Source organism: Eublepharis macularius, chromosome 13, assembly GCF_028583425.1.
Source record: "Eublepharis macularius isolate TG4126 chromosome 13, MPM_Emac_v1.0, whole genome shotgun sequence".
Lineage (NCBI taxonomy): Eukaryota > Metazoa > Chordata > Lepidosauria > Squamata > Eublepharidae > Eublepharis > Eublepharis macularius.
In genome coordinates this window covers 67,606,234-67,632,227 of record NC_072802.1, presented here as the reverse complement: position 1 = coordinate 67,632,227, position 25,994 = coordinate 67,606,234, and the positions used below count along the sequence as shown (strand labels likewise).

Genomic DNA, 25,994 nt, shown 5'->3' with positions numbered 1-25,994 from the left:
GATGCCTTTCAAAAGAACGACCAGCTCTCTCCTTAAGACTTTCTCCTTCTCCGACACAGCTTGTGAATATTTTTGTTTAAACATAGCGCAACCGCAAAAAAAGGCAGTTCTGGAAGCGTGCCCATTTAATTCAGGTCATCCGGTAAACGTGCTTCACCCTGTGCACAGATGCTGTTTGCTTTGCAAGACTTGAGATTGAATCTACCGTAGATTCACAGAGGGAAAACAAGTCGAAGCAAATGCTAGTAAACGTTAGGAAACCATCTTGATTACAGAGGACCGAGAGTTATCCTTGCTGTAAAGCCGCTCCACCCAGATCATAATTTCCACAGCAATGCCTCTTCCAGTAGTTCACACAAAGAGATGCGTTATCTTTGAGACTCAGAATCAGAAATCCCATGGCACTCCAAAGGCCAACAAATTTATTGCAGCATAAATGTGTGTGCACAAAGCCCTTTTTAAACAAGCGTACCTTGTGACAGATCTGACTTGATAAAGCTGCTAGCTCAATGTTTTCAGAGTCATAGTTATTGGTCATTAATTGTTGTCTTTGGCATAGACACAATGTAGGGCAGCCAAGATTTTGCCAGGTTACAATTTGGAGATGAGTTCTAGTCCTTAAAAAATTGCCGTTTTTTTTTTAAAGCATCGCATCATATAACAGCACCGTGGAAGGAAGAGGCGAGAGACGCCATTTTACCTCCGGTGTCGCCGGCCTTTTAAAAAAAATAAAAATAAAACATGTTTTGGGATACCTCTCTGGCAACACTCATTCAGAGTGGAAGATACAAAAACTGCACCATTTGTTGTTCAGACTGTTCCCTAGGTGTTGCAATGCCGTGTTGTTCTCAAAAAAAATCCCCACCCTTTTCAAAGAGTGATATACATCAGCCCTGTGCTGTGCTCCATTAGGGAGCTGATAGGCAAAACCTAACACAGAGACGCGGCCTTGAAGAGTGCCTCTTTCCTTCCTTCCTAGCTCACAACGCTTGCTGAAGCTTCAATGATGTTTGCATCCCCAAGTCTACACGAAAAAAGATTTTAAAAAATGAAACAATGAAACCCCTCTGGCTTCAAAAGGAGAATTTGAGGTCAGAATCCATTATTCTTTACCTCCTCCAGTTGCTAATTTAAGACTCCACTCTGCTTCTTGGAAGCAAAATTTGCCATTCACAGGCTGAGAGCAAAGCTACAAGACCGGTAGAACTGGGATCATTGGTTAGACACCTTGGATTGCAGGTGGAGAAAGTAAATCTCTGAATGTCCCCTCCACACCTTTTAAGGACTCTCTTGACTGTAGAAAGCTACATGGTTCACAAAAAGGATCTTTAACCTAGCTATTCCTTCTGACTGGCCTGTTTTGATTTCTTCTATAAATAGAAGCTAGGGCCAGGGAATTATAGCACCCTATTACTCCAGTTCTGCTTATCCCCATAAGCTTGGCCCTAAATAATCACAATTTCCTGCTAAGTAGATGGGATTCAAAGTAAAGGCTGAAAAGCTGATTGAAGCAGAAATGTGAAATTTAAATGGGACTGGCAATCAGGAGGAAATCAAATTGCAGAACTCGCCGTGTAACCCCAAACAGCGCCACACCTTTCTAAACCCATTGCCTTCAACAGATTGAGAAGGGCACAACTCTGTTCAGGACTGCATGGTAAGCCACCCAAGATTTCGGGTCCAGCCATCAGTTTGTTCCTTGATCTTAGCTGAAAGGCCGAGAAGTTTGTTCCTACCTTGCTCTTGAGCCACAGGAAAATTGTAATGATTAAGAGGACGCTTCCGAGAGCAACAGCACAGTACTGTAAATATCCCAGCACAGACGGAATCAGCACTAAATCAGTATAGAACTGATCTACGATATGCCCTTCGATCACTCCACGCTGCTCAAAGAGAGAGAGAGAGAGAGAGAGAGAGAGAGAGAGAGAGAGAGAGAGAGAGAGAGAGAGAGAGAGAGAGTCATTTACCTCCCTGAAATGGTCAAGCTCTGGGCAAATACAGGTCAACTCCGGCAGTTGTTCACAAATTAGAACCATCCCTTGGGTGGTGTGCCCTCCCCCAAGAATTACCCTTCCTCTTTTCAGCATCTACCATGGCCGTTCCCACACTGCTTACCTTCATCTGGAACACCGCGGAAGATAGCATTTTCTCGCGCAAGTTTAGTGCGACATCGCACAAAACTCGCATGAGAAGACGCTATCTTACGTGGTTTTGTTGCAACATTCCGCGGCGTTCTGGATGAAGGTGTGGAAATGGCCCATGTTTAGCATCCATGCACATGCAATAGGAAACCATGGTAGAAAGCAGAGGAGAAAATCTGGGGTGGGGAAGGGGGGGGGGATCACGTGATCCCAAGGCTAACTCCCAAATTGCAAGCAAGCTTGCCAGTGAACCAGGTAATCTCTTTCAGTTGATCAAATTTAAGACGATACTGAAGTCATGTGCTTTGACTTGGAAATACTTCCTTCCTAGTCCTAGAACACACTACAGGGCTAGATGTGGTCAGGAAAACGTTTTGCACATGCTCAGAGGCGCTTGATGTTATTGGTTTCTTGACCTTTTTTCTCCCTAGGCACTCAGCGCAGAGCTTCTCTGCTCACCATGCTGCAAGCTACGTAAGATTGTAAAGAGCCAGAGGTCAGCCAGTGAACATATGACTGAGCTGAGATTTAATCTCTGGTTCCAAACCTCCATTGGCTATCCTATATTGGCTCACAAGTAGAATCCTGAAAATGGAGAGAAAATGGGCTTGAACAATAAACAGAAATGTGTTTTGTAACAAGGTCCTAGGATCTAACTGTGGGGCAGAGAGAGTCTCTGCTCCACAGCTTCCAAAACTTTCCTATTCATCATCATTTCAGGCAACAGGACAATTTCCCTTCGTGCCTTTGAAACTGTTTTCTTCTCCATTCGGTTTTTGTCACAAAAGCTTGTCAAAATTTCATCACTGAAACTGTTATCCAGATCTGGTTCAGACTTCCTGAACATTCCATTACATCACAGCAGTTCAACCAATGGCAAACTCAGTTGCAGAAAACAGCCAGTCTTTAGCCTATTCTAAATGTGCAGAAAGCAGCAGGAAAGTTTCCAGCATATAGGAAATCTATCCTGCACACACCAGTTTGATTCATGGCAAGAATAATATTTTTAGCCAAATGTTGAGTAAAGGTAAAGGTAAAGGTAGTCCCCCTGTGCAAGCACCGAGTCATTACTGACCCATGGGGGACGTCGCATCATGACGTTTTCTTGGCAGACTTTTTTTATGGGGTAGTTTGCCATTGCCTTCTCTAGTCATCTACACTTTACCCCCAGGAAACTGGGTACTCATTTTACCAACCTCGGAAGGATGGAAGGCTGAGTCAACCTTGAGCTGGTTATCTGAACCCGGCTTCCGCCAGGATCGAACTCAGGTCGTGAGCAGAGCTTGGGTTGCAATACTGCAGCTTACAGCTTATCACATGGTTGAGAAGGTTGAAAGCTTAGGCAAACGTCCCCACCTAAACTGAACAACTGAAGTTACAAAATTTGGCTCAGCCAACTCTTTTATACTCAAGTTCATAGCAAGGCTAGTCCCACATACAGACAAATTCTTGTGATTTAGTTTGCATTGAACATTTAGCAGTTTCCATACTTCAACTTACCTCTTCAAACCACAGCATAGGCAGTACAACTGGATTGATCTTTTGTGTTTGACTGAAAGACAAAATGACACAATGAACTTCAAATTATCCTATGATCAGATTAGGCGTTCTTGGCATTCCTTTCTGACTGAAAGTTCAGTTACATGTTAAAAGCATGAGGCTTTTAATTCCAACCAAACCAACAGCTTTCCTTTCCCTCACAGAAACTGAACTGCAAACATTCCAACAACTTTCCCCCTCAAATGCATGGAATCCTTGTGCATATACAACTCTGTTACAGAAAATACTTGAAAGCTGTGAGTCAGCTGTAGGGCAAGTGCTTTGCCTGTAGAAGCACCCTGGTTTAATTCCTGTTATCTCGAGTTTAAAGGATCTGGCAAACAGGAATGGCTCTGACCTGGATGATGCAAGCTAGCCTGATCTTGTCAGATCTTGGAAGCGAAGCAGGACCGATGGGGAAATTATTAAAGAAGTCCAGGGTCAGTATGCTGAGGCAGGCAATGGTAAACCACCTCTGTTCATCTCTTGCCTCGATAACCCTACAGCATAGCCATAATTTGGCTGCAACTTGATGGCATTTTCCACCACCAATTGGGTATGTGAAAGACCTCTGACAGAGACCCTGGAGAGCTGCTGCCAGTCAACTTAGACAGGGATCCAGATGCAGCCAACAGCGTCGTATCAGACCAGGGCTGAATCCACACTGTCTTACCTTCCGTTTTTCTCTCGCAATGATGGTGTTATTTTCTATTCCGCAATTACCCAGCGGGCATTCACATTCCCGCCCAAATAGTGTCTATGTGGCGCTATCATTTGTGCACATTACTGTGAGAAATGCGGGATATAGGGAGGAGCGAGACCGAACGTTGCTGATGACAACAGAAGAACTGTTTAAAAAACAAAACAAAACAAAAAACGGTTCAGATTTGCGCTATATCGCAATTCTGACTTTTAAAACAAAACAAAAAAAACCCCTTTGGGTCTGAAATTCGGCGATGAGTGACCTCAGAGTTGCAGTCCTTCCAGCGGTGCCTGGAGATCTCACAGGATCACAACAGATCTCCTGATGACAGAGATCCGTTGCCCAGGAGAAAACGGCAGTTCTGGGTGGTGGACTCCACTGCTCCATACCTTTCCAAACTCCCTACCCAGGTTCAGCAGCTGAAACCGCCACGAATGTCCTAACCTTAAGCTGGCAACCCAACATCAGCGGGTGGTTTTGCTTTGAACAGGACGCCGCATTCCAAACAGCAACGGTGATCTAAATTAAAATGCGAGGTTGCAATAGAGCAAGGAGAGCCTTTTTAAAAAAGTAAAAAACAAGGGGGATCGGGAGGGCTTCGGACACAGTCCTGGCCATAAGCATCCCTTTACAGAGGGAAACCTTGTTCCTTTAATGGGAGACATTCTGAAGAAGGGTGGTTTGGGGGGCAGTCTCTTGAGAAACGCTTGTAAGCTTTCACATTCATACTGAAAATAGTGCGAAAGAATAGTTTCCAAGCGGGAGAGCATTTATCAAGGCGTTCTCAACTGAAGCACGACCATGACGAGAGAATGACAGAATTGAATAGCAAATGTGTGAACCGCAGCGAATATAGCACCGCGGTAGCGAAAAAGTGGCATGGATGTAAGGACGTGTGGATTCGGCCCGGATCTGTTGCTCATGAAACTACCAACTTCCAAGCTCTCTTCTAAGGAACAGCAGCATACAACAAGAAAGGCACAAGCTGGAAACACTTTCACGGCCTTAGGAATGGGGAGATGCCGTGCAGCATTGATCTCGCCCTTCTCAGCCGCTCTACAAGCACACGAAAAGTGTCGTAATCCCAAGGGAGTAAGGACACAATGGGATTCCCTGTGGAAGCCTGCTGTGCATTGAACAGAGAAGAGGGAGCCCCAGAAACAAAATTCAGTCCCATCTATGAGCCCTTACTGTCTAGGTTGAGAAAAGAATGAGATGCCAGGAGTCAGGTCTTTTCTGCACGGGGCTTTTTTGTCGGTTCTGGCCCCATACTGCATCGATTTCTTTCCAGAGTTCCGCACGCATAGTCAAAATTCCCCTATTCAGTCTCCAAACGGCTTCCTAGACTTTTTTTGCGTTCTGCATGGAGAAATGCTGCATCTGCATCTGCCACAGAAACAATCTCTCGCCGGCTTTTCTCACTGTGCACATACCCTGATCCCGCCCCCCCCCAAGTAAAGTCAAACTGGGGTCTTTTTTGAAGTGCAGAATGCTTTCTTCAGTGTGAGGCCTAGCCCTGCCTTTCGCCCTCCCCTTTATCCCCCTGCATCCTGACAGGTTGAACAGTAACTAACCAAGGTTTCTTTTCTGAATTATGTTTTTTTTTTAAAAAAAATAACAATGGTGCAATAACAACAACAACAACATTGGATTTATATACTGCCCTTCAGGACAACTTAATGCCCACTCAGAGCGGTTTACAAAGTATGTCATTATTATCCCCACAACAAAACACCCTGTGAGGTGGGTGGGGCTGAGAGAGCTCCAGAGAGCTGTGACTAGCCCAAGGTCACCCAGCTGGCTTCAAGCGGAGGAGTGGGGAATCAAACCCGGCTCTCCAGATTAGAGTCCCGCACTCTTAACCACTACACCAAACTGGCTGCAAGGTTGGTACCTTAAAGGGAAAAAAAAACCCTCGTAACTGAGGGAGTGGGAGAACACTGCAATATGGTTAACACAAAAACTCTGCAGAGAGCCCTGAATCCTACTTGAAATTTTAGCAAGCAAGCCTTTATTGGCATATATATAATATAAAATTTTAAATACAGAAACTCCATACAAAATGAGATTAAAATTACAGCTAGGAACAGGGCAACAGGGCAGCAAAACCAGTACAGAATATTACTTGTCAGGGCGTATTGCCACGGCACTGTAGAGAAACTTTGCTACTATTTCAGTTATTTCCCCATCTGGGTTGTCAAGCAGAAACTGAACCTTAAAATCATCAGAAAACTCTGAAAGTTGGGCTAATACTTGAAATTTTAAAGTTTTCCCCTGTGCTTCTGGTACTTTTTAGTCCATTCTTTTTTGGCTTAAAAAAACCCAACCTTGTAGCCATTAAAAAAAACAACACCAAAAAAAAACCCCTTGTAAGTTTCCTCGGCGGATCAACTGAGGAAACTGACCAGTCCTCTTCCGTTCAACTGGGAAAACAAACATGTTCCCCAGAAAGCTCGCATTTTTCTAGTGCAGAAATAAAAAAACAGACACTGCTTCGAGTTCGATCTTCATGGGTCTAATACACAGAAAGCCCGACGTAAAGTTCACCGTGCAGAAGAGGCCGACACTAACCTGAAGTCACAAAGAAGGTATCAAAAGGTTGGGGAGGACAAAGGCTTTAAGAGAATGCTGCTTACATTATGAGGGGGACGCGTTTTATAAAGAGACTCAGCTGCAACCTGACAGACACATTGAGGGGCGATCCAGTCAGCTGCATTATAAGGAGAGAAAGAGAGATTAGTTAAAAACAAGCAAAACAAAAACCACTTGGTGCGTGACTGAGCTGCAGAGTGCCCACTGACTTCTCCAGCCAATGTATATTGACCTTGCTCCAAGCACAGTACATTCTCTTGGACATCCTGTACCTCCAGAAGCACCAAAACAAGTTTGTTTTGGAGAAGGCACACAGATTTCAGAACGAGACACCAGATAAAGAAATCAGATGGACCTTTGGAAGAGAGTTATTCCAATCTTCATTGCTACAGCTGCTTTATGGGAGACACGTAAGAAATTATAGGCTAATTGGAAAGAGGGGGAAATTTCCTCTTCTGAAAGGGTAGAAAAGAACCTTTTTCTCCAAATAGCAATACTGCAAATAAACCAGTACAGGAGCCACAGGGAGGAATAACGGACAAGAGCTGCCCAGACTTTGTAATAGTGGAAAAGAGCAAAGAGTCCAGTAGCACCTGTAAAACTAACAAAATTAGTGGCAGGCAGGGCTTTTTTTCTGGGAAAAGAGGTGGTGGAACTCAAGACCACACAAGGACGTCACTTTGGTTCAGCAGGAACAAGGGGGGAGTTTTTTAAAGTTTAAATTGCCCTTGGCGAAAATGGTCACATGGCCAGTAGCTCCGCCCCCTGATCTCCAGACAGAGGGGAGTTTAGATTGCCCTCTGCGCCCCTCTGTCTGGAGATCAGGGGGCGGGACCACCGGACATGTGACCATTTTTGAGAGGCACCAGAACTCTGTTCCACCGTGTTCCCGCTGAAAAAAAGCTCTGGTGGTAGGGTACGAGCTTTCGTGAGCCACAGCTCACTTCTTCAGATACTGAAGAAGTATCTGAAGAAGTGAGCTGTGGCTAACGAAAGCTCATACCCTACCACTAATTTTGTTAGTCTTACAGGTGCTACTGGACTCTTGCTTTTTTCCACTGCTACAGACAGACTAACATGGCAACCCATTCTGATTAGACTTTGCAATGTCACTGAAGATTTGGCAATGTCAACCTCTAATTCACTGCAAGTGTTGCTTCCCTAAGAGTCAAGAGGTTTCCTGTTTGGCTATGATATACACCAAAGGTTTCCCAAACATCTGAGGAATGTTGCGTTCTGCTCGTTACAGATCTGGACAGGCTGCCCTATTGGAAAGAGGCAAGACCGGAGCAGAGACTTACACAGAGATGTAGCTGGCAGCCTCCTCCAAGTGCAGTTAACGGCTGTACCTCTGCCTCAGGAGTGATTAAATAACTACACCATGCCCAATGCAATAGAAGCTAACCAGGAAATGGCAAGTCCAGAACACTGAATCACCCAGACTGCACCATGCTCAATGCAATAGACCCTAACCAGGAGAAGGCAAGTCCAGAGCACCGACTCACACAGAGGTACAACAGCCAGCCTCTTCCCAGAGGAAGTACTTCAGGCTGACAGCCGTCTTTGTTTAATTTAATTCTCTTGCAGTATATTTATTATGCCCTGCCCTCCTTATTTAGGCAATTGCTGACTTAGATAGCCTAATTCCCTGCACAGCTGAGAGGTGACTCATTCATTGAATTATTCAGTGAGATGCACCAATGCTCTAATCATTATGCATTGCTTCATGTCACATTAGGCAATGCCCTTAATCCTCATACTTCCTAGGCACGGAAGTCAGACCAAGTATTATCACTACTGCAAAACAAGTGGCAGTCTGTGCTACAGCCAATGCTGTAAGAAGCTTATTAAGGCCTTGTATTCTTCCATTTCCTTCTGGCCAAAGAAGCCCAAGTACTACATTACCCAGCTGTCTAAGGAAAGAGCCAAAGAGGGCACAGGTGAGACCTGGTTCTCACACCAGGGGACTGGAAAGGACTACACCACTTCAAAATGCAGGTGGTGAGTCACATTTTGGAAAGTTCCCCTATGCTGAAAATTCCCTGCAACCAGGGAACTTTTCTCCCTGCTGGGCTGGATTACCATTTGTATGGATTTTTAAAAACAAACACACACACACAAAAGCTCAGGGAGATTAGCTCAGTTCTTCCCTCCCTCCATTTCACCCTCACAACCACTCTTATGAGCAGCTTAGGTTGAGGGACCCGAGCCCAAAAGTTGTGTTTTGTGGCTGAGTGGGAGATTTGATCCCAGGCAGGGCTTTTTTTCAGCAGGAACGCGGTGGAACGGAGTTCCAGCACCTCTTAAAAACGGTCACATGGCCGGTGGCCCCGCCCCCTGATCTCCATACAGAGGGGAGTTTAGATTGCCCTCCGCGCCATGCAGCCATGCGACCATTTCACATGGAACGGAGTTCAATCTAAACTCCCCTCTGTCTGGAGATCAGGGGGTGGGGCCACCGGCCATGTGACCATTTTCACCAAGGGCGATTTAAACTTTAAAAAACTTCGCACTTGTTCTAGCTGACCCAAAGTGACGCCCTTGTGCAGTCCTGAGTTCCACCACTGAGTTCCACCTCTTTTCCCAGAAAAAAAGCCCTGATCCCAGGGCTTCTAACCAGATACCCTAACAGCTACATCACGCTGGCTCCAGGTGGAACAGTAGTTCGACTCTGGGTAAAATAGCTCCATTGGGTCATATTTGGCTGGCACGATACACGCTATTGAGACATTGGCTTCTATTGTGTTCCCTCGGAATCAGCTTCAAGCACTAGAACATCAGTTTTAATCATCAAGCCAAAATGCCTGCCTGAGGCGGCCGCCTTCCTCCCCCTCACGGCAGGCAGGGCCTGGCAACCTCATGGAGTCAGGCGACCAAAGCATCAGTGGTTCCTGGAGGAAAGGAGGAACGCGAAGGATGATAACAGTCTATAAAGATTGTTAGATAAGATCCGTCACAAGTTATCAGGAACACCTCAAGACCAATTTATCCTAGAATTATCTAAATTAGGTGCTCAAAGGGCAGGCTTGATAGCCACCGTGCCATCACTCCACTGCTGAACGGCTTACTTCTCCCTCAGCGGGCCGGGCGCAATGACATTCAGGCTCAAGGAAACATTTCACTCCTCTGAGAATGAAATGCCCGAGCCACACTCATTATATTCTTTCTTACCCTATCTTTCCTCCAAGGAGCTCATGGAATTCTCCGCCCGCCCCCCCTGCAATTTTTATCCCCACAACAACCCTGTGAGGGAGACTGATTGGCTGAAAGACACCCAGTATCATGGCAGAGTGGAGTCTCCCTTGTGTTGGCCCAGCCCTCTAACCATTACAATATCCTGTAACCATGGGAAGAAGACACAAGAGAATGCCAAACAGAAAACGAGCCTTCTTCTTAAGTATATCCTTTCAAGGTTTGTTGGTGAAAATAGGATCACCACCAGTATAAAAGTATTCCAACTGTTACAACAAAGATTGCTGCCTGAGTGTTAGCCCTTCCCCTGCTCATAGCTCTGATCGTTGTTTTTTTTTAGGGCTTGAAACTCAGTTAGCTTGGACCTATTTTATCATTAAAAAAATACAGAACATCTATTTTTGTGAATATTTAAAAAGAAATTTCGTTTGGGGAACATGCAGCAATAGACAATATCTGGGATATTCCACGGGAAAGGATGCCCTTATCGCTCGGAAGAAATTTCTTGTGTTAAGTACATTATCCCCTTTTCCAGATTATGTTCTGGAACTCCAAAAAGAAAGCATCCAAACTGTACAAAAGCTGTCATTTCTGACAGCTAATCATAGCCCCGGCTGCAGAGATGTAAGGCACTTCCTAGGAAATCCAAAGCTAGGGCATTCTTGAGAGACGGCTATACAACCCCTGCTCAAAGATCTTCAAGGAGGGAGAACCCCTTCATCAGCTGAGCAACTTGTTTCATTGTTGAATTGCTCTTACTGATAGGAAGCTTCACCTAAAGTCTGATTATAACCTACCCCTCCTATAAGTTGTCCCCATTTGATCTAGGTGGCATCCACACATCATTGAAAACTGTGCTATTGGTATGCTATAGCAGTAATTAGCAACAGGGATGTTTTGGTCACAGAGGAAAATGCAGTTGGGAGTGAATACTTACTACAGTGCAATGATAGAGCCAGTTTGGTGTAGTGGTTAAGAAGGACTCTCATCTGGAGAGCCAGGTTTGATTCCCTGCTCCTCCACTTGAAGCCAGCTTGGTGACCTTGGGTCAGTCACAGCTCTCTCAGGGCTCTCTCAGCCCCACCCACCTCACAGGGTGATTGTTGTGGGGATAATAATAACATAGGCTGAATCCACACACCCGCGGAGAGTCCCGGCGTTGCGCTAAATGTTCGCTAAACACCCGGAAGTGTGGCGTCTTTCTAGCGCGATTCAGAAATCGCGCTAGAAAGATGCTACACTTCCGGGTGTTTAGCGAACATTTAGCGCAATGCCGGGACGCTCTGCGGGTGTGTGGTTCAGCCATATTTGTAAACCACTCTGAGCGGGCGTTAAGATGTCCTGAAGGGCCATATATGAATCGAATGTTGTTGTTTTTAATGTTAATATTATCATCATTAATGTTATTGTTGTTGTTGTTGTTGATGTTGTTGTTATTATTATTATTATTACACAATATCCAATGATGAAGCTTTAATCACCCTCTGAAGCAAGAAAGGACAAATCCTTGCCCTCTGGTTTCTTGTTCCAAGAGTAAATAAAACATTAAAGAGGTAGTTAATACTAGCAAGTTTGTTGTGTAAAAGCTACAGGCATGGCTGAGAATGCAAAATAATAACCTTGACTAGCCTCAATACCTAGATATAAACTTTATTTTAAAAGTTACACAAAAAAGCCAAGAACAACACTTTTTAAAAAATAGGCAAGTGTAGTTTGATGAGCTCAAGCAAGCATGATTAGCTATGGATTGAAAATAAAAATCTCCGTCTCCATCCTAGACCACTCACACAAGTAAGCAACACTACACCCTTGGCTGCTCACAGGAGGACACCCACTTGCTTACAAAGCAATATTTACACCTGTCCTGAAACTTCTACCCTGCCCCTTCCTCTCCTACCAGGTGCTCTTGAGCCTCCCCCCCCCCACCAAGTCTAATAATCATTGTGCTAATTGATTTATGGTTTTATAGATTGTTTCTCAGCTCAATAACTAAAAACATCCTTGTACTATGGAATCTGTGACAAACAGTAAACTGAAAAGCAGATTAGATTAAATGTGTGTCTAAATAGGTTAGATTATAACCCATTTCTTTTCAGCTCGGCCTACCATAGGTTACAGCTGTGACTTAAGACGGGAAGAAGGTGCGGAGGAGAAAAACAATAGATAAATTTGGCCATTACCATAGCACAGGCCTTGTCTATACCCACCGCAGAAAGGCAATCGAGTTCTAGGATAGGTAAAGCCACTTAAGAAAGACATATATGGGGAGGGAATAAGAGATCTTGTTTTCAAAATGCATTCCTCCTTTATGTTAAAACATAAACCTCTTGAAGTAGAAAAACAGCACAAGAGAGAAGAGGATGGGGTTGGAGATTTTTTCCCTCTTGTGCAGGTTTTCTACTTGAAAGGTACTTTTTTTAAAAAAGGGAGTCTTTTAAGAATCTTACATTCCCTTCCCATTGCCACCCCTACAGCCTAATCTCCTTTGGACTTTTCACATCTGCTATCTGTGCTGACCACAGGGCTTTTTTTCAGCTGGAATGCAGTGGAACGGAGTTCCGGAACCTCTTGAAAATGGTCACATGGCTGGTGGCCCCGCCCCCTGATCTCCAGACAGAGGGGAGTTTAGTTTGCCCTCCGCGCCGCCGAGCGGCGCGGAGGGCAATCTAAACTCCCCTCTGTCTGGAGATCAGGGGGCGGGGCCACCAGCCATGTGACCATTTTCTCTGAGGGCAACCCACTGAGTTCCACCACCTCTTTTCCCAGAAAAAAAGCCCTGGTTGACCGAATAGGTGAGATACATAGAGAACCAGACGGGTAGCCGTGTTAGTCTGTCCGCAGCAGTAGAAAAGAGCAAGAGTCCAGTAGCTCCTATACGGCTAACAAAATTTCTGGGAGGGTATGAGCTTTCATGTGTCACAGAGACTCACAAAAGCTCATACCCTGCCACAAACTTTGTTAGTCTTATAGGTGATATTGTACAGAGAACTAGCGTGGTATAGTGGTTAGATTGTCAGACTAGGATCTCAGAAATCCAGGGTTCAAATTCCCACTCTGTCATAAAATTTGCTGGCCAATTTCTCAGCCAAAACAGGGTTATAATGAGGAAAGGGGAGAACCAGTCACCGTGAGCTACAGGGAAGGAGAGTGCATAAAAGCCCCACTAGATAGATAGAACAGAGCTTATACTATGTTATCAAAAATTTATTTTGTTCTCCAAAAAAGGAGAGGCCATGCATCACTGTACAGGTCACCGTGCGGTAGTTCCTGGGCCAAATCTCTTCCTGGCACTTTCCAATGAACTCCCAACTTGCCAGCTCCAAAGACAGGCACAGCTAAGCAACATTTCTGTCAATTGCTTGGCAAAAACCAAGTGGGTGACTAGGAGATTCTGTCACGGCAATGGTGTCTACAAGACAAGAGGCACTGAAATTACTGGAGAAGGTTCTCTCACCGGGTGCAATTCCAAGATTAAACCATGCTTTTGCTCGCTGGGGTGCAAGCCGTCCACTGTCTCCAACAGCGCTGGGTCGGCATTGTAGAAGTGAGGTTGGGATAGGAATACGGGTGCATCTTTAAAAACAAAAGACGTAAGAATGAGCCTGGTTTTGGAATGCTCACACAAGATCAACAGCACTGATACATGACTACATTCTGCTTCTAAGGTTCTTTCAACAGATAAGGACGGGGCGAAGGGAGAACATAAAGACTCTCACAAGCTTCTCTAGGACTAGTAGATTACTTTAAAATTATAATAATTATTAATAATAATGACACACAGGAGTGTTCTGTGGGAGGGCCGAGGGCACAAGGAATTCCCTGCACACAGTACTTCTAGCGTCAGTACCTGAGAAGACCTCATAAGCAGTTATCTTCTGGGCCAAAGCACCCCTTTGTAGCAAAACAAGTCCAAAAACTGGCCTAAACCATCTTTGTCTTTGCTGTTTGAATGTAATGTTTTTACAGCAGCGCAGGTAGCTTGGAAGAGTTGTCACTGTATGCCAAATGCATTTTTACATCGCCAAGGCTGAGAGCTTATGGGGCGGGGGGAATTCACCTTTCTGCAAGCTGCAGAGAAAACTGTTTGGTCGATTGGCTAGCTCCTGTGTTGTCAAAGATATGTTCACACCAACCCCTGGAACACTTGCTTTTTTTTTTTTTTAGAGAGAAGGAAAAACTGAAGTATGTATTTGTTCACGTGGAATGTTTTTAAAAGTGAGCAGACTGTCTTAATAGGGACAAAGGTCAAGACCAGACAGCTGTTAATAAGCATATCTGTCATGCAAATTGCAAAGCCAGGCTTTCTTTAAAATAGACCTTCAATTCCTTGGTCTCCTAAGGTGCCTGCTCTTGCCTGGCTCCTTGATAGCAGCTTAACCTACTTAATCTCATTCTTGAGGGCAATCGCGGTCAGAAATAAAAATAGAGGGCATTAACAGATTCCCAAGATAATGGCTGTGAGTGGGAAATCTACAAATGAACATAGAATAGAGATGGGCATGAACCAGGAAAACAGCGGTTCGTGGTTCATCACGTTTCACGAACTACGAACCAGCATGAAATTGCCCGGTTCGTTTGGTTCGTGAATACGTCCCTTCTGGGGCAGCAGAAGGTCTGCAGAAAGCCCATCCCCCCGTTGCCTAGGAAACTGATTGATCAGTGCCAGGCTATCTACAATGACGAATCAAAAAACGAACCAAATGAACCAGCCTAAAAATTGTCACTGTTCATCACAAACGCCCTCCGACGAACCGCTGGTTCATGAACCAAAAAACGGCCTGGTTCATGACGAACTTGGGTTTGTGCTTCAGTTCCTGCCCACGCCCACCTCTAACATAGAATCATCTGCAATCTACATATGGAACCACATTAGAAGGTCTTGTGCCACTCCCACCGTTATAATTTAATCCTATAAACAGATATTGTAGAAGCTTCCTTCTTACGGCATAAAATTCAAACTACCACTCTCCTCTTAAAAGTGGAAAGGAGACCATTTTCGTCCTAAAGTGTTTTGCATAGACAAGGTCCCAATTTTGATCTCCTGAATCTAGATTCAAGAGAGTCTTATGGAACAAGACTGGGAAAAAGACCCTCTGCAGAAGATCTTGGAGAGTTGATTCAGGTCAGAGTAGGTGGTTCTACTAAAGGTTTGCTTTGAATTAAATCCTAAAAATATGTTATTAAATTTGTTATCAAATAACATTGCAAAAAATACATAACGAACAATGTAAATATCTGGTGACAGAGGCTAGAGTAGTAGATGCAACAAAATAGAAGGCAGAATTCTGTTCAAATTTGACAGAATGGATGAATAAACTATATGAATATGTGTTAATGGGAAAATTAACATCTTATCTACATAACAGGCCAATCCTAGAATTTCAGGGAAAAAATGGAAAGCTTTTTTTAATTATGTAGCTGAAAATTAAGAGAAACTAAGAACAATTATCAGTTGAATAGATTAATTATCAAATCAGTAATTTCAAATGTTGAATATGAAATGTGGAACGTAATGCATTTTAATGTAAGTAAGATAGATGGAGGGGAGCAACACCCTGTAGGCTATATAGTCTGTTTATAGCTGTCTCTGATTTATACAATTATGTTATGTAATTCTTTGTTTTCTTCTTGTATCATTTTTATCACCATTTCGTTTTTTCAAAATATTATATTGGGAAAAAAAGAGTAGGCGGTAGTCAGCTAGAAGGGCGAACAGACTGACTAAGAGGAAGGCTGTTTCATATACGTTCACGTGGTAACACGCAGGGCCGCTACAAAAATACATGTTGATAGATTCAGGTGGGTACCATGTTGGTCTGTCTTAAAAGAGCATGATCTGGGACCAGTAGCACCTTAAAGGCCAACTAGATTTCCAGGGTCTGAGCTTTCGAGAGTCAGAGCTCCCGACTCTCAAAAGCTCATACTTTGGAGATCTAATTGGTCTTTAAGGTGCTATTGGACCCAAATAATACATGTTGTTACAAATTCAAGCATCAAAACAATGATGAGATTCAAAATTGTAAAGTGTCCAGTAGCACCTTTAAGACTAACCAGCTTTATTGTGCCATAAGCTTTTGAGAACCGCAGATCTCTTCATCAGGTGCATGGAAGGTGTGAAAGAAGTGGAGTGCGCAATCCAGGCTGGAAGCGCACTCCACCTATTTCATGACTTTTGCAACTGATTTGCATTTACATGGCCCTCTTCCCCCCTCCCTTCACCACCTACATATCTCTGGCCAGTTTCTTCATACCCTTCATGCACCTGACCAAAACAGCTGTGGTTCTCAAAAGCTTATGTCACAATAAAGTTGCTTAGTCTTAAAGGTGCTACTGGACTCTTTACTATTTTGCAACTACAGACTAACATGGCTAACTCCTCTGGATCTATGATGAGATTCATCTTTGCTGAGAGTTCCCAAGACTAAAATTCCCCTAATAGGAAGCCGATTCAAACCGACCTACAGCCCTCCAGTTGCTTCAGGCCTTTAAAATGAACGACATCTGGCAGACATACTTAGCCGACAAGAGCTGACATTCTGGATTCCTGACTCCCGGCATGGGCAGAAGCCTTCATTTGGTGGATAGTCTGTTCCGTTTGCAAACAAGGTTTTTGGAGTCACGTAACGGTAGACAGGTATGCCTTGGAATTCTCCAGAATCCTTGTACTGCAGACGCATAGATCTGAGAGAAAATTTTCAATAGAGAAGTCACCCACTTAATGCAAGAGATACCTGAACAATTACAGAAGAGTGACCGGCCCCAAATCCCGCTGGAGCGTAGCTGTACGTCCCCCTCAACTCCTTTAACACACCAACTGCCCTGCTCTTCTCATTCACCTTTAACTCTTCTCCCATTGACTCTTTTATTCTTACCTTGCAGAGAATGTGAGGCAGAGAAGACATGGCTAGACACTGTAATCTGCTTCAATCTATGCTGTTCTTGGATTTATTAGTGATTTTATTGACAGCAGTTAATATTTAAAAAAAAAAATCCAGAAGACCGTCACCACATAAAACACTAAAAGTATAGCAAACAGAAACCGTAACAAGCTTTTACTGCAGCAATAAAGACAGCAAAAGCTTTTGTTTGTTTTGAGTATTTGATACTGTTTGCGCTTTTAATTTTGATTTGTAATCATTGTTTCTCAATTATTTATAATGATTGTATCTTTGATTTGTAATCATTGTATCTCAATTCAGCTTTATGCTGTAAGCGTAAATGGACAGAACAGTATGTTTCAGTCAAAAACCGGAATGGCGTGTTCGATTGTTGGGCCCTGATGTGATAGAACAGAATAATCTGAGAGCTGGGCCATTTCCAGACGGCTAACCTGCCTCCGGAACGTCGCGCCATGTTGCAGGGAGAACGTGAAATATCGTGTTTTCTCGCATGACGTCGCGCAAAACTCGTGCGAGAAAACACGATATTTCACGTTCTCCCCGCAACATGGCGCGACGTTCCGGAGGCAGGTTAGCCGTCTGGAAACGGCCCTGATCAAATGAGTTACAGTCTAAGAGACAGAATGAAACAGCTAATCATACCACAGAAGATGTAGCAACGGTAGCAGAAGCTAAGTAGATTTCCTTAGCAAGTCTTGGTTAAAGACAGAATCTAAGATGACTGAACATCCCGGGGGCCCTGAATTTAAAAAAGGACTGAATCAGATTGAAATAGGCATTCAATGGGGTTATCCAGAGAAAAAGGCAGGAATAAAAGCAAACGCCCTGTAACATAGTTTGAGAAGCTACATGGAATGGAATCGTACCAGCACCTTGCCTAAATTAAGAAGGATTCTATGAGCTTATTGTTCAGAGAAAGGTGCCATAAAACTGCATGCCATCTTGGCTAACGCTTCTGAGGGAGTTAAAGAAACTAGTTGTGATTTCTTGTTGCAGGAAAGACCAAAAGGCCCTATTCCTTCAGTCCTTTATAGTTATTTGGCTGGGCCCTGTGGTGGTATCCGTCAGAATACCACAGCTTTCAGGGCTTTTTTTCTGGGAAAAGAGGTGGTGGAACTCAGCGGTGGAACTCAAGACTGCACAATGACGTCACTTTGGGTTGGCTGGAACAAGGGGGGAGTTTTTTAAAGTTTAAATTGCCCTCGGTGAAAATGGTCACATGGCTGGTGGCCCCACCCCTGATCTCCTGAGTTTAGATTGTCCTCCGTGCCGCTTGGTGGCACGGAGGGCGATCTAAACTCTCCTCTGCCTGGAGATCAGGGGTGGGGCCACCAGCCATGTGACCATTTTAAAGAGGTGCCGGAACTCCGTTCCACCGTGTTTCCACTGAAAAAAAGCCCTGACAGCTTCTATCAGCTAAAAAAAACCCCAGAAGCTTGGTAAGATTACAAGTAGGAAGGCATAATAGAGTCATTATTAACAGGGGAATCTGAAGAAAGGTCCAGCCTTCTTGAAGAACCTTAATACTGACATTTTAGCTATTTTTTAATGTGAAACACAGGAGCAGTTATCAGAATGGTTTGAAGCGAAAGATACTCCTCTGAAGATACCCAATGGGTTTGGTCAATGAATTGCCAATAGAGATGCCAACATAACTCAGCATGGTATTAGTCTACCTACTCACACTGTGCTGGGTAAGGTTGTCAGTGGTGGTGCTAGAAGACAGAGAGGGCCTTGTGGGAAACAGTCACAACCATCTTCTTCCCAACAAATTAACTGGGCTGGAGACGATCAGACCACCTTAGAAAAGGTACGGATGTACTGTACGGTCTCCAATTACGGCTTATCAAGATTTTACACAACTGTTTATTCTACATACTGATGCTTCTCCTAAAGGATTACAGGCAGTGTTGTATCGACAACACTAAGACTTAGCAGTCTAGAGACCATAACAACAACAACAACTCGATTTATATGCTGCCCTTCAGGACAACTTAATGCCCACTCAGAGCGGTTTACAAAGTATGTCATTATTATCCCCACAACAAAATACCCTGTGAGGTGGGTGAGGCTGAGAGAGCTCCTAGAAGCTGTGACTGACCCAAGGTCATCCAGCTGGCTTCAAGTGGAGGAGTGGGGAATCAAACTCGGCTCTCCATATTAGAGTCCCAACAGGTCAGAAGTGGATAGCTGAACCGGCCTTGGCAGGCTTTAATTTTAATATTAAATACTGACCTGGAAAAATAAACGGGGATGCTGATAATCTGCCCCATGCGCTTCTCCGAATATATCACTTGCTAGAATGTACTGAGAACTCTACCATGTAGGTTGGGAGCGCTGTACTGAAGTCTGCCTGAACTAAAAAAAACCTTTGTTCCCATGGATTGTTGCTGCTACAATGTACATGGAAACATAAGATGGGACTGAGTCTACTCTTATATCCCTAATATCAGAGTCCAATCTCATGGCAAGATCTGCCAGAGCTAGAGGAAGAGCACTTAAGCATACAGCCTACTAGAAGCAAAGATGAAAGAGAATAGGCCACCAGGGGCGAAAAGACAAGGATGAAGCAGAATATTTACCTTGCAGTATGTGGTATGAATAGAGCTGACCCAAAGTGATGTCATTGTGTGGTCTTGAGTTCCACCACCTCTTTTCCCAGGAAAAAAAACCCTGACAATAGTACTTGTAAAGACATCAGGGGTTTTTCCCTCTGTTTTTGTGTTGTATTGTCTGTATTTCTTACTTGCATCAGATCTTTTGTTTGAATTTGTGACAAAAATGGGACTGGTGGAAAACAAGGATTATCCATCCAAGAGAAAGACAGAAGGGAAAGAGGCCTTTGAAATAGCAAACAGGAAAGGGCTCTCCAGAATAGTTCACAGTGCAACACTTTCTCCAGGCAACTTGGTGCTGGTACAGAATTCGTCAGAGAAAGGAGAACCTGGAAAGCCAAGGTATTACTGAGAAGATATAAGCCATATTGTGATTAAGCAGATGAGAAAATTTATCAGTATATGAAACAGCTCCAGAAAATCACCATGGGAAAGCAAGGGTTTTATACTGCAACCTTTTACTGCCTTGTAATTATCTATTTATTCCAACCCCAGTCATAGCCAGGATGGGGCAGTGGGACAGAAGAAGGTTGTAGCGCATACTGGAAATTACCAGTCACTGAGTGGTACCAATGAGAATTTAGATGCATTCCCTGTCTTCAGCATCAGTACCATTCCCAATATAATAGGGATTTAGAGAGATGTGCTGAAATCACCTGCTCACTTCATCCTGAGGCTACTGCCCGTACAGAATGCAAAGCATTAATACAAACAAAACGTGTGTCTAGTCCACAAGAATCTCTGCTTGCACCAGCATAAAGTGAGGACAATAGTAATAACCATAGTCCATTCTTTCCTTGAACCTGAACACGGTCTAAAAATATTAACACATTATTAATAATAATATTATTATTAATAACCAATATTAATAAAATATCAACTTCTAATTACCATTGTGGTGGTGCTACAGAGTGCTATCAAATTGTAGCTGATTTATAGCAACCTCTGGTGGGTCGTTCATGGCAAGAGACTAACAGAGGTGGTTTACCATTGCCTGCCTCTGCGACCCTGGTCTTCCTTGGAGGTCTCCCATCCAATTACTAAGCAAGGCTGACCCTGTTTAGCTTCTGAGATCTGATGAGATCGGGCTTCCCTGAGCTATCCAGTCCATGGCAATAACTATTGTAGGGAACATCTAATTAAAAAAATTACCCTTTGATTTTGCTGTTAAATTTGCATATACATTGACATAATGACTTTCTTTTAAAGTTGTATCCTGAATGATACATATATGCTCCAATGGTATTTATTGCAGGGAGGTTAACGGACAGGTACAGAGTAGTATATTTCCACACAGCCAGTTAAAAACAGGCCTTGCTGGGTGGTTAGCATGGAACAGTTCAAGTGCTGACCATTAAAATGTTTACAATTATATTGTGTTTTATTGTGGTTTGAGGTCTACGTCAATGGGAAAAAATATTCTTTAGCTTGAAAGAAATGATTAAGTGTGCTACATAAACCTCCTCAAGTGCCAGTTCTTGTAAATAATTATGGCAATGCAATGCTTCCAGAGATACATGTAAAACAAGGCAGGTTTCCCAAACAGATTTTCTAATGCAGCATTATTCAAAACTTCCTGTCCTGGGGAAGTATCTTCCATGGAAGACCTCGTACTCATTCGCCTCTGGAAAAATCTGTATGTTGCAGACAGTTCTGGCAGAAGTTTTAGGGCATACTCTGAGCCCACACTGGTACTGGCTGTACTGGTTGCCCTTAGCACACACACCAGTCTCTGTTGTAACTGTAAAGTGCATGAGAGGTAATACTGCAACGAGCCTTTGCCCGTGTCTAAAACTAAGCCTCAACTAGCCAGGAGAAAGATGGATCTCTCTCCTGGGAAGCCGAAAGCAGTTCGTCTTTAGACCTGTCAAACAGATAAGTTCTTTGAACCAGCTGTTTATCAGTACATGTATTTATATAGGGTTCAATATTGCTTTGCAACTCCTTATCAAACACACAGACACCTGTCTAGAGTTTATTTCACTTTACTGAAAATACACCCTAGTTTTTTAACGAAGCAAGTAATCAAAATATAAATGGCTATTAATATGAATCCTATAACAACAGAACACAAAAAATAAGAAGTAAGTTCACTAACATTTCTTAATAAATCCTAAGTTTAACATGCTCAAAGTTTCTATGAAATACATAGGTAGAGATAGGTTCTCACCTAGATTCTCTCAAGAGATTTCCTCCTTCAGAGCTCTGCCATACTATCTGTGCTTGCAATTATATACCTAATCATATGCAAATATTTAAGGTCTATTCACATGATAGCACAAACAAATAATGATTGGTTTGACACTTCACTGAATATTCATAATTTCATAGTACAGCCTTCCAATTAGTTAAAAAATTCTGTCATATGTATTGTCGAAGGCTTTCACGGCCGGAGAACGATGGTTGTTGTGGGTTTTCCGGGCTGTATTGCCGTGGTCTTGGCATTGTAGTTCCTGACGTTTCGCCAGCAGCTGTGGCTGGCATCTTCAGAGGTGTAGCACCAAAAGACTGGTGCTACACCTCTGAAGATGCCAGCCACAGCTGCTGGCGAAACGTCAGGAACTACAATGCCAAGACCACGGCAATACAGCCCGGAAAACCCACAACAACCATCAATTATGTCATAGTCAGAACTGCAAAAGAAAACTATAAATCTCTGAGAGGTGTCAGAAAAGGTTAAGTTGGGCAATCACCATTGGTTGAATCTCTGACAGAGGAACATTAATCTCGATAGAGTCCACTATTTTAATTAATTGTCAAAGGATGAAAGCACACCTGTTGAATTACCTAACACACAGAAAAAAATACACAGACAGTTCATGCAAAGTTTAAAAGTTCATCTAGCGAATACAAGAGTTTGGCCTAGTATGGTTCAGTATTGATTATTGCCAGATGATTTTAATCTATTGGCATAACAATACTACCGAGTATTAGCCAAATTGCTTTTCAAGGAACGTTGCCTACTCTTCCTGATTAGAGATTCCTAGAAGCCTGAGTTCCTATGAACAATTTGGTCAGTTTAGCAACCAAGTTCTTTTCAGGCAATGGCTAAAATGTGCCAATGCCTTCTGAGGAGAATTCAGGGCAAAATTATATTTCCTTGCTCTTAAAAAAAAAAAATCTTAAAAATATGTATGGATACATAAGGAGCTCAGAAATTTAGGAATGGCTCAGGGTATGCGTTTAGATTCTACGTCACGAAATGGGAAACTTTTTTCTTTCAAGTTTTATTGAAAAAGAAAAATATATTACACAATAATTCACAAAGAAAAACGATATTTACAATAATTCATTGAAAAAGCAAATGGATGAATCTCATTTCTTTTTTATTCCAAATAATAAATAACTCTCAAGGTATATTCAATTATCTTAACTCCAAATCTGGATATTGACCAGACTGGAGATACCTTGTAATTGCATGTTAAATAGAACTATAGCTAAAGAAGAAAGATCTTGGTTTAAAATTGATGTAAGCAGGGCTTTTTTTCAGCTGGAACATGGTGGAACGGAGTTCCGGAACCTCTTGAAAACGGTCACGTGGGCTGGTGGCCCTGCCCCATAATCTCCAGACAGAGGGGAGTTCAGATTGCCCTCGGTGCCATGCGGCGTGGAGGGCAATCTAAACTCCCCTCTGTCTGGAGATCAGGGGGTGGGGCCACCAGCCATGTGACCATTTTCTCCAAGGGCAACCCACTGAGTTCCACCACCTCTTTTCCCAGGAAAAAAAGCCCTGGACATAAGGGTTTCCCATATAGATGGTATGGAAATTAACTGGATTGGCTGTTTCCAATCTTCTCTGCTGGAACTAAATCAAATCGCTCTATGTTAAACCTCTGCTAAGTAATTACTTAAGAATCAAAGCCATCAGTACTACACATCTGCTAATTTTGAAGCTCCATAGTATGACTTTAAATTGGGAAGCCTAAGCTCTCTTGTATAGTTGACCAATGGCCATACAAGACTCTTCCTTGCCACCTTAGAAGGTTTACTTACCCAGATTCCTTGACTGATTTTTCCCAGGCTAAAGAATACAAAGTTTTACTTAAGGAGGTATATTGGTGGTGGTGGAAAGTGCTGTCAAGTTATGGCCAATGTATAGCAATCCCTACCAGGATTTTCAAATTAAAAAAATAACAGAGAATGTTTGCCGTTAACTGCCTTTTTAACCCTGATCTTCTTTCAAGCTCTCCCATCCAGTTACTAACAAAGGCCAACCCCGCTTAGTTTCCAAGATCTGTCGAGATCAGGTTTGGCTATCCACGTCAGGGTGAAGAGGTATATTACTGGACCAAAATTAAGGGTTTTTTTGGTAAGAGGGGAATCTTTTAACAACAACAACAACATTCGATTTATATACCGCCCTTCAGGACAACTTAATGCCCACTCAGAGCAGTTTACAAATTATGCCATTATTATCCCCACAACAAAACACCCTGTGAGGTGGGTGGAGTTGAGAGAGCTCAGAGAGCTGTGGCTGACCCAAGGTCACCCAGCTGGCTTCAAGGGGAGGAGTGGGGAATCAAATCCAGCTCTCCAGATTAGAGTCCCGTACTCTTAACCACTACACCAAACTGGATCTCCAAACTGGCTCTTTACACAGGAAAGTTAAGATATTAGGAGGAGGGGATAGATTGCCAAGGAACTCCACGATGTGTAGACTTCCAAGCAGTTAAATCCTGCCCACCCCCAACTGAAGATCTTATTTGGTCTACATCCACGTAATATATATTACAATAAAGAGAGTTATATAGAAGTTGGATCAAAGCTTGATGCTCCCTGTCAGATATCTGGCATCCCCTTTTTGTTTGGCTCACCTGCATGCGTCAGCACTGTAGAACTCTATAGGTGTGGAAGGGGTAATAAACGGAGGCCACAATTCTCCAGCCGTTCCATTGATTTGGTTGCACTGGTCAGACCTCCAATATGATACCTATAGGGACATGAAATCATAAGAGGCAGAAAACTGGGTGGCTGTCCGACAGCTAAGCCCGCTTCACCTTTTCTTCCTCTTCTCTACTTTCCACCCACTCCAGGAGGAAAGCCACAACGTTTTCTCCATGCCGACCCTTCTCATCATTTCAGTTCTGGCCTTCATCTTGAAACAAGCAGCCAGGCACAAACAGCACAACGAAGCTCCTCCACGGTTTGGATCTGTAAGATGGAACAAGGACTCGCCCTTCTCCGTGCAGCCGAGAACGTAAGAAGAATCGGAATTAGGGCTGTCACCTGACTAAAAAATGTTCAGGGTAACCAAAGAGGTCGGAACAGAAAAAGTAAATTAAACGTAACTACAAATGTATTGCAAATGAATAAAATGCTGATATATCATTTAATTCAACAATATACAGGTGTCATGTCTGTACCCCATCCATGCCATTATTCCCAGCTGAGATGTCATTAAGAACCATTGTTAATACTGTGTCTTAATGTCACATTGCCAGTGCCATAACTGCTTCGTTTTCACAGGCCTAATGAAGCTGCAGGTGCCTTATCTCATTTCTCTGATGCTCCCAGGGCTTCTGAACTTGTAACCGTTCGTTCTCATGACTTACTGTGTTTCAACTTTAATCTTGTACTTTTCTAGTGTCTAGACTTGATATGTAAAATATGTGAGGAATTCCCAGGGCAATCTCGCGCCAAAAGTTATGTTTACGGTTGGGAGAGGGGAAATATAATTGTGCTCTATAATAGAATGATTTTCACACGTCTTGAGTATTCCTGTCAACCTGTTCTTGCTGCTTACCTTGCTTCTGAGTAATCCTACGGACATATCTGTGGAAATGATCTGATTCCTGAATAAAACCTTTTAACCAAGAACCTGGATTCTTGCTGTAATGGTACAGGGGTCTATCTGCCACAGCCTGTCATCCATAGAACTGACAACAAGGAAGATTTCATTGCTCACTTGATATTGTTGCATATCGTAGTCTAAACTTTGATCCTTTTTTCTCTGGCGTTCACGCCAGAATTTCAATGGGCTACTAACCTGGGGGGTGGGACTTCCCTCTATAACTAACCATGATTTCTTCTACACGTCACTTCTGCCAATTTCACTGTCTGAGTACCTTGAACCTGATGGATCTCTAATAAAGTTTACTTCAACCAAATCACCTGAGTGATGGATGTGGAGAACTTGGGGATTTACTTGCCAAGGATTGACCGATTGCTACATGTTTAATACAAGAGTATGGAACTTATATGTTGAACCCCTCTGTTGCTGGTTTTAATCATACTTTCACGCTTTCATTCATTGAATTAAATTATATACCGGTGTTTTATTCATTTGCAATAGATTTGCGGTTTTTCCTGTTTC

At 43.2% G+C, this 25,994-nt stretch overlaps 1 protein-coding gene across 2 annotated transcripts in view; it reads right to left on the bottom strand.

Annotated features, from left to right (window-relative positions):
- SCARB1 (scavenger receptor class B member 1) overlaps positions 1-25,994 on the bottom strand; it is a 70,089-nt gene that overhangs the window by 9,258 nt on the left and 34,837 nt on the right. For both annotated transcript variants that reach the window (XM_054996085.1, XM_054996084.1), the window contains exons 6-11: positions 24,496-24,611; positions 16,682-16,848; positions 13,622-13,740; positions 7,020-7,093; positions 3,642-3,693; positions 1,737-1,883 (exon numbers count right to left, since the gene is read on the bottom strand). In XM_054996085.1, the coding sequence (XP_054852060.1) occupies positions 1,737-1,883; positions 3,642-3,693; positions 7,020-7,093; positions 13,622-13,740; positions 16,682-16,848; positions 24,496-24,611 (675 nt within the window). The remainder of the gene's footprint in view (positions 1-1,736; positions 1,884-3,641; positions 3,694-7,019; positions 7,094-13,621; positions 13,741-16,681; positions 16,849-24,495; positions 24,612-25,994) is intronic.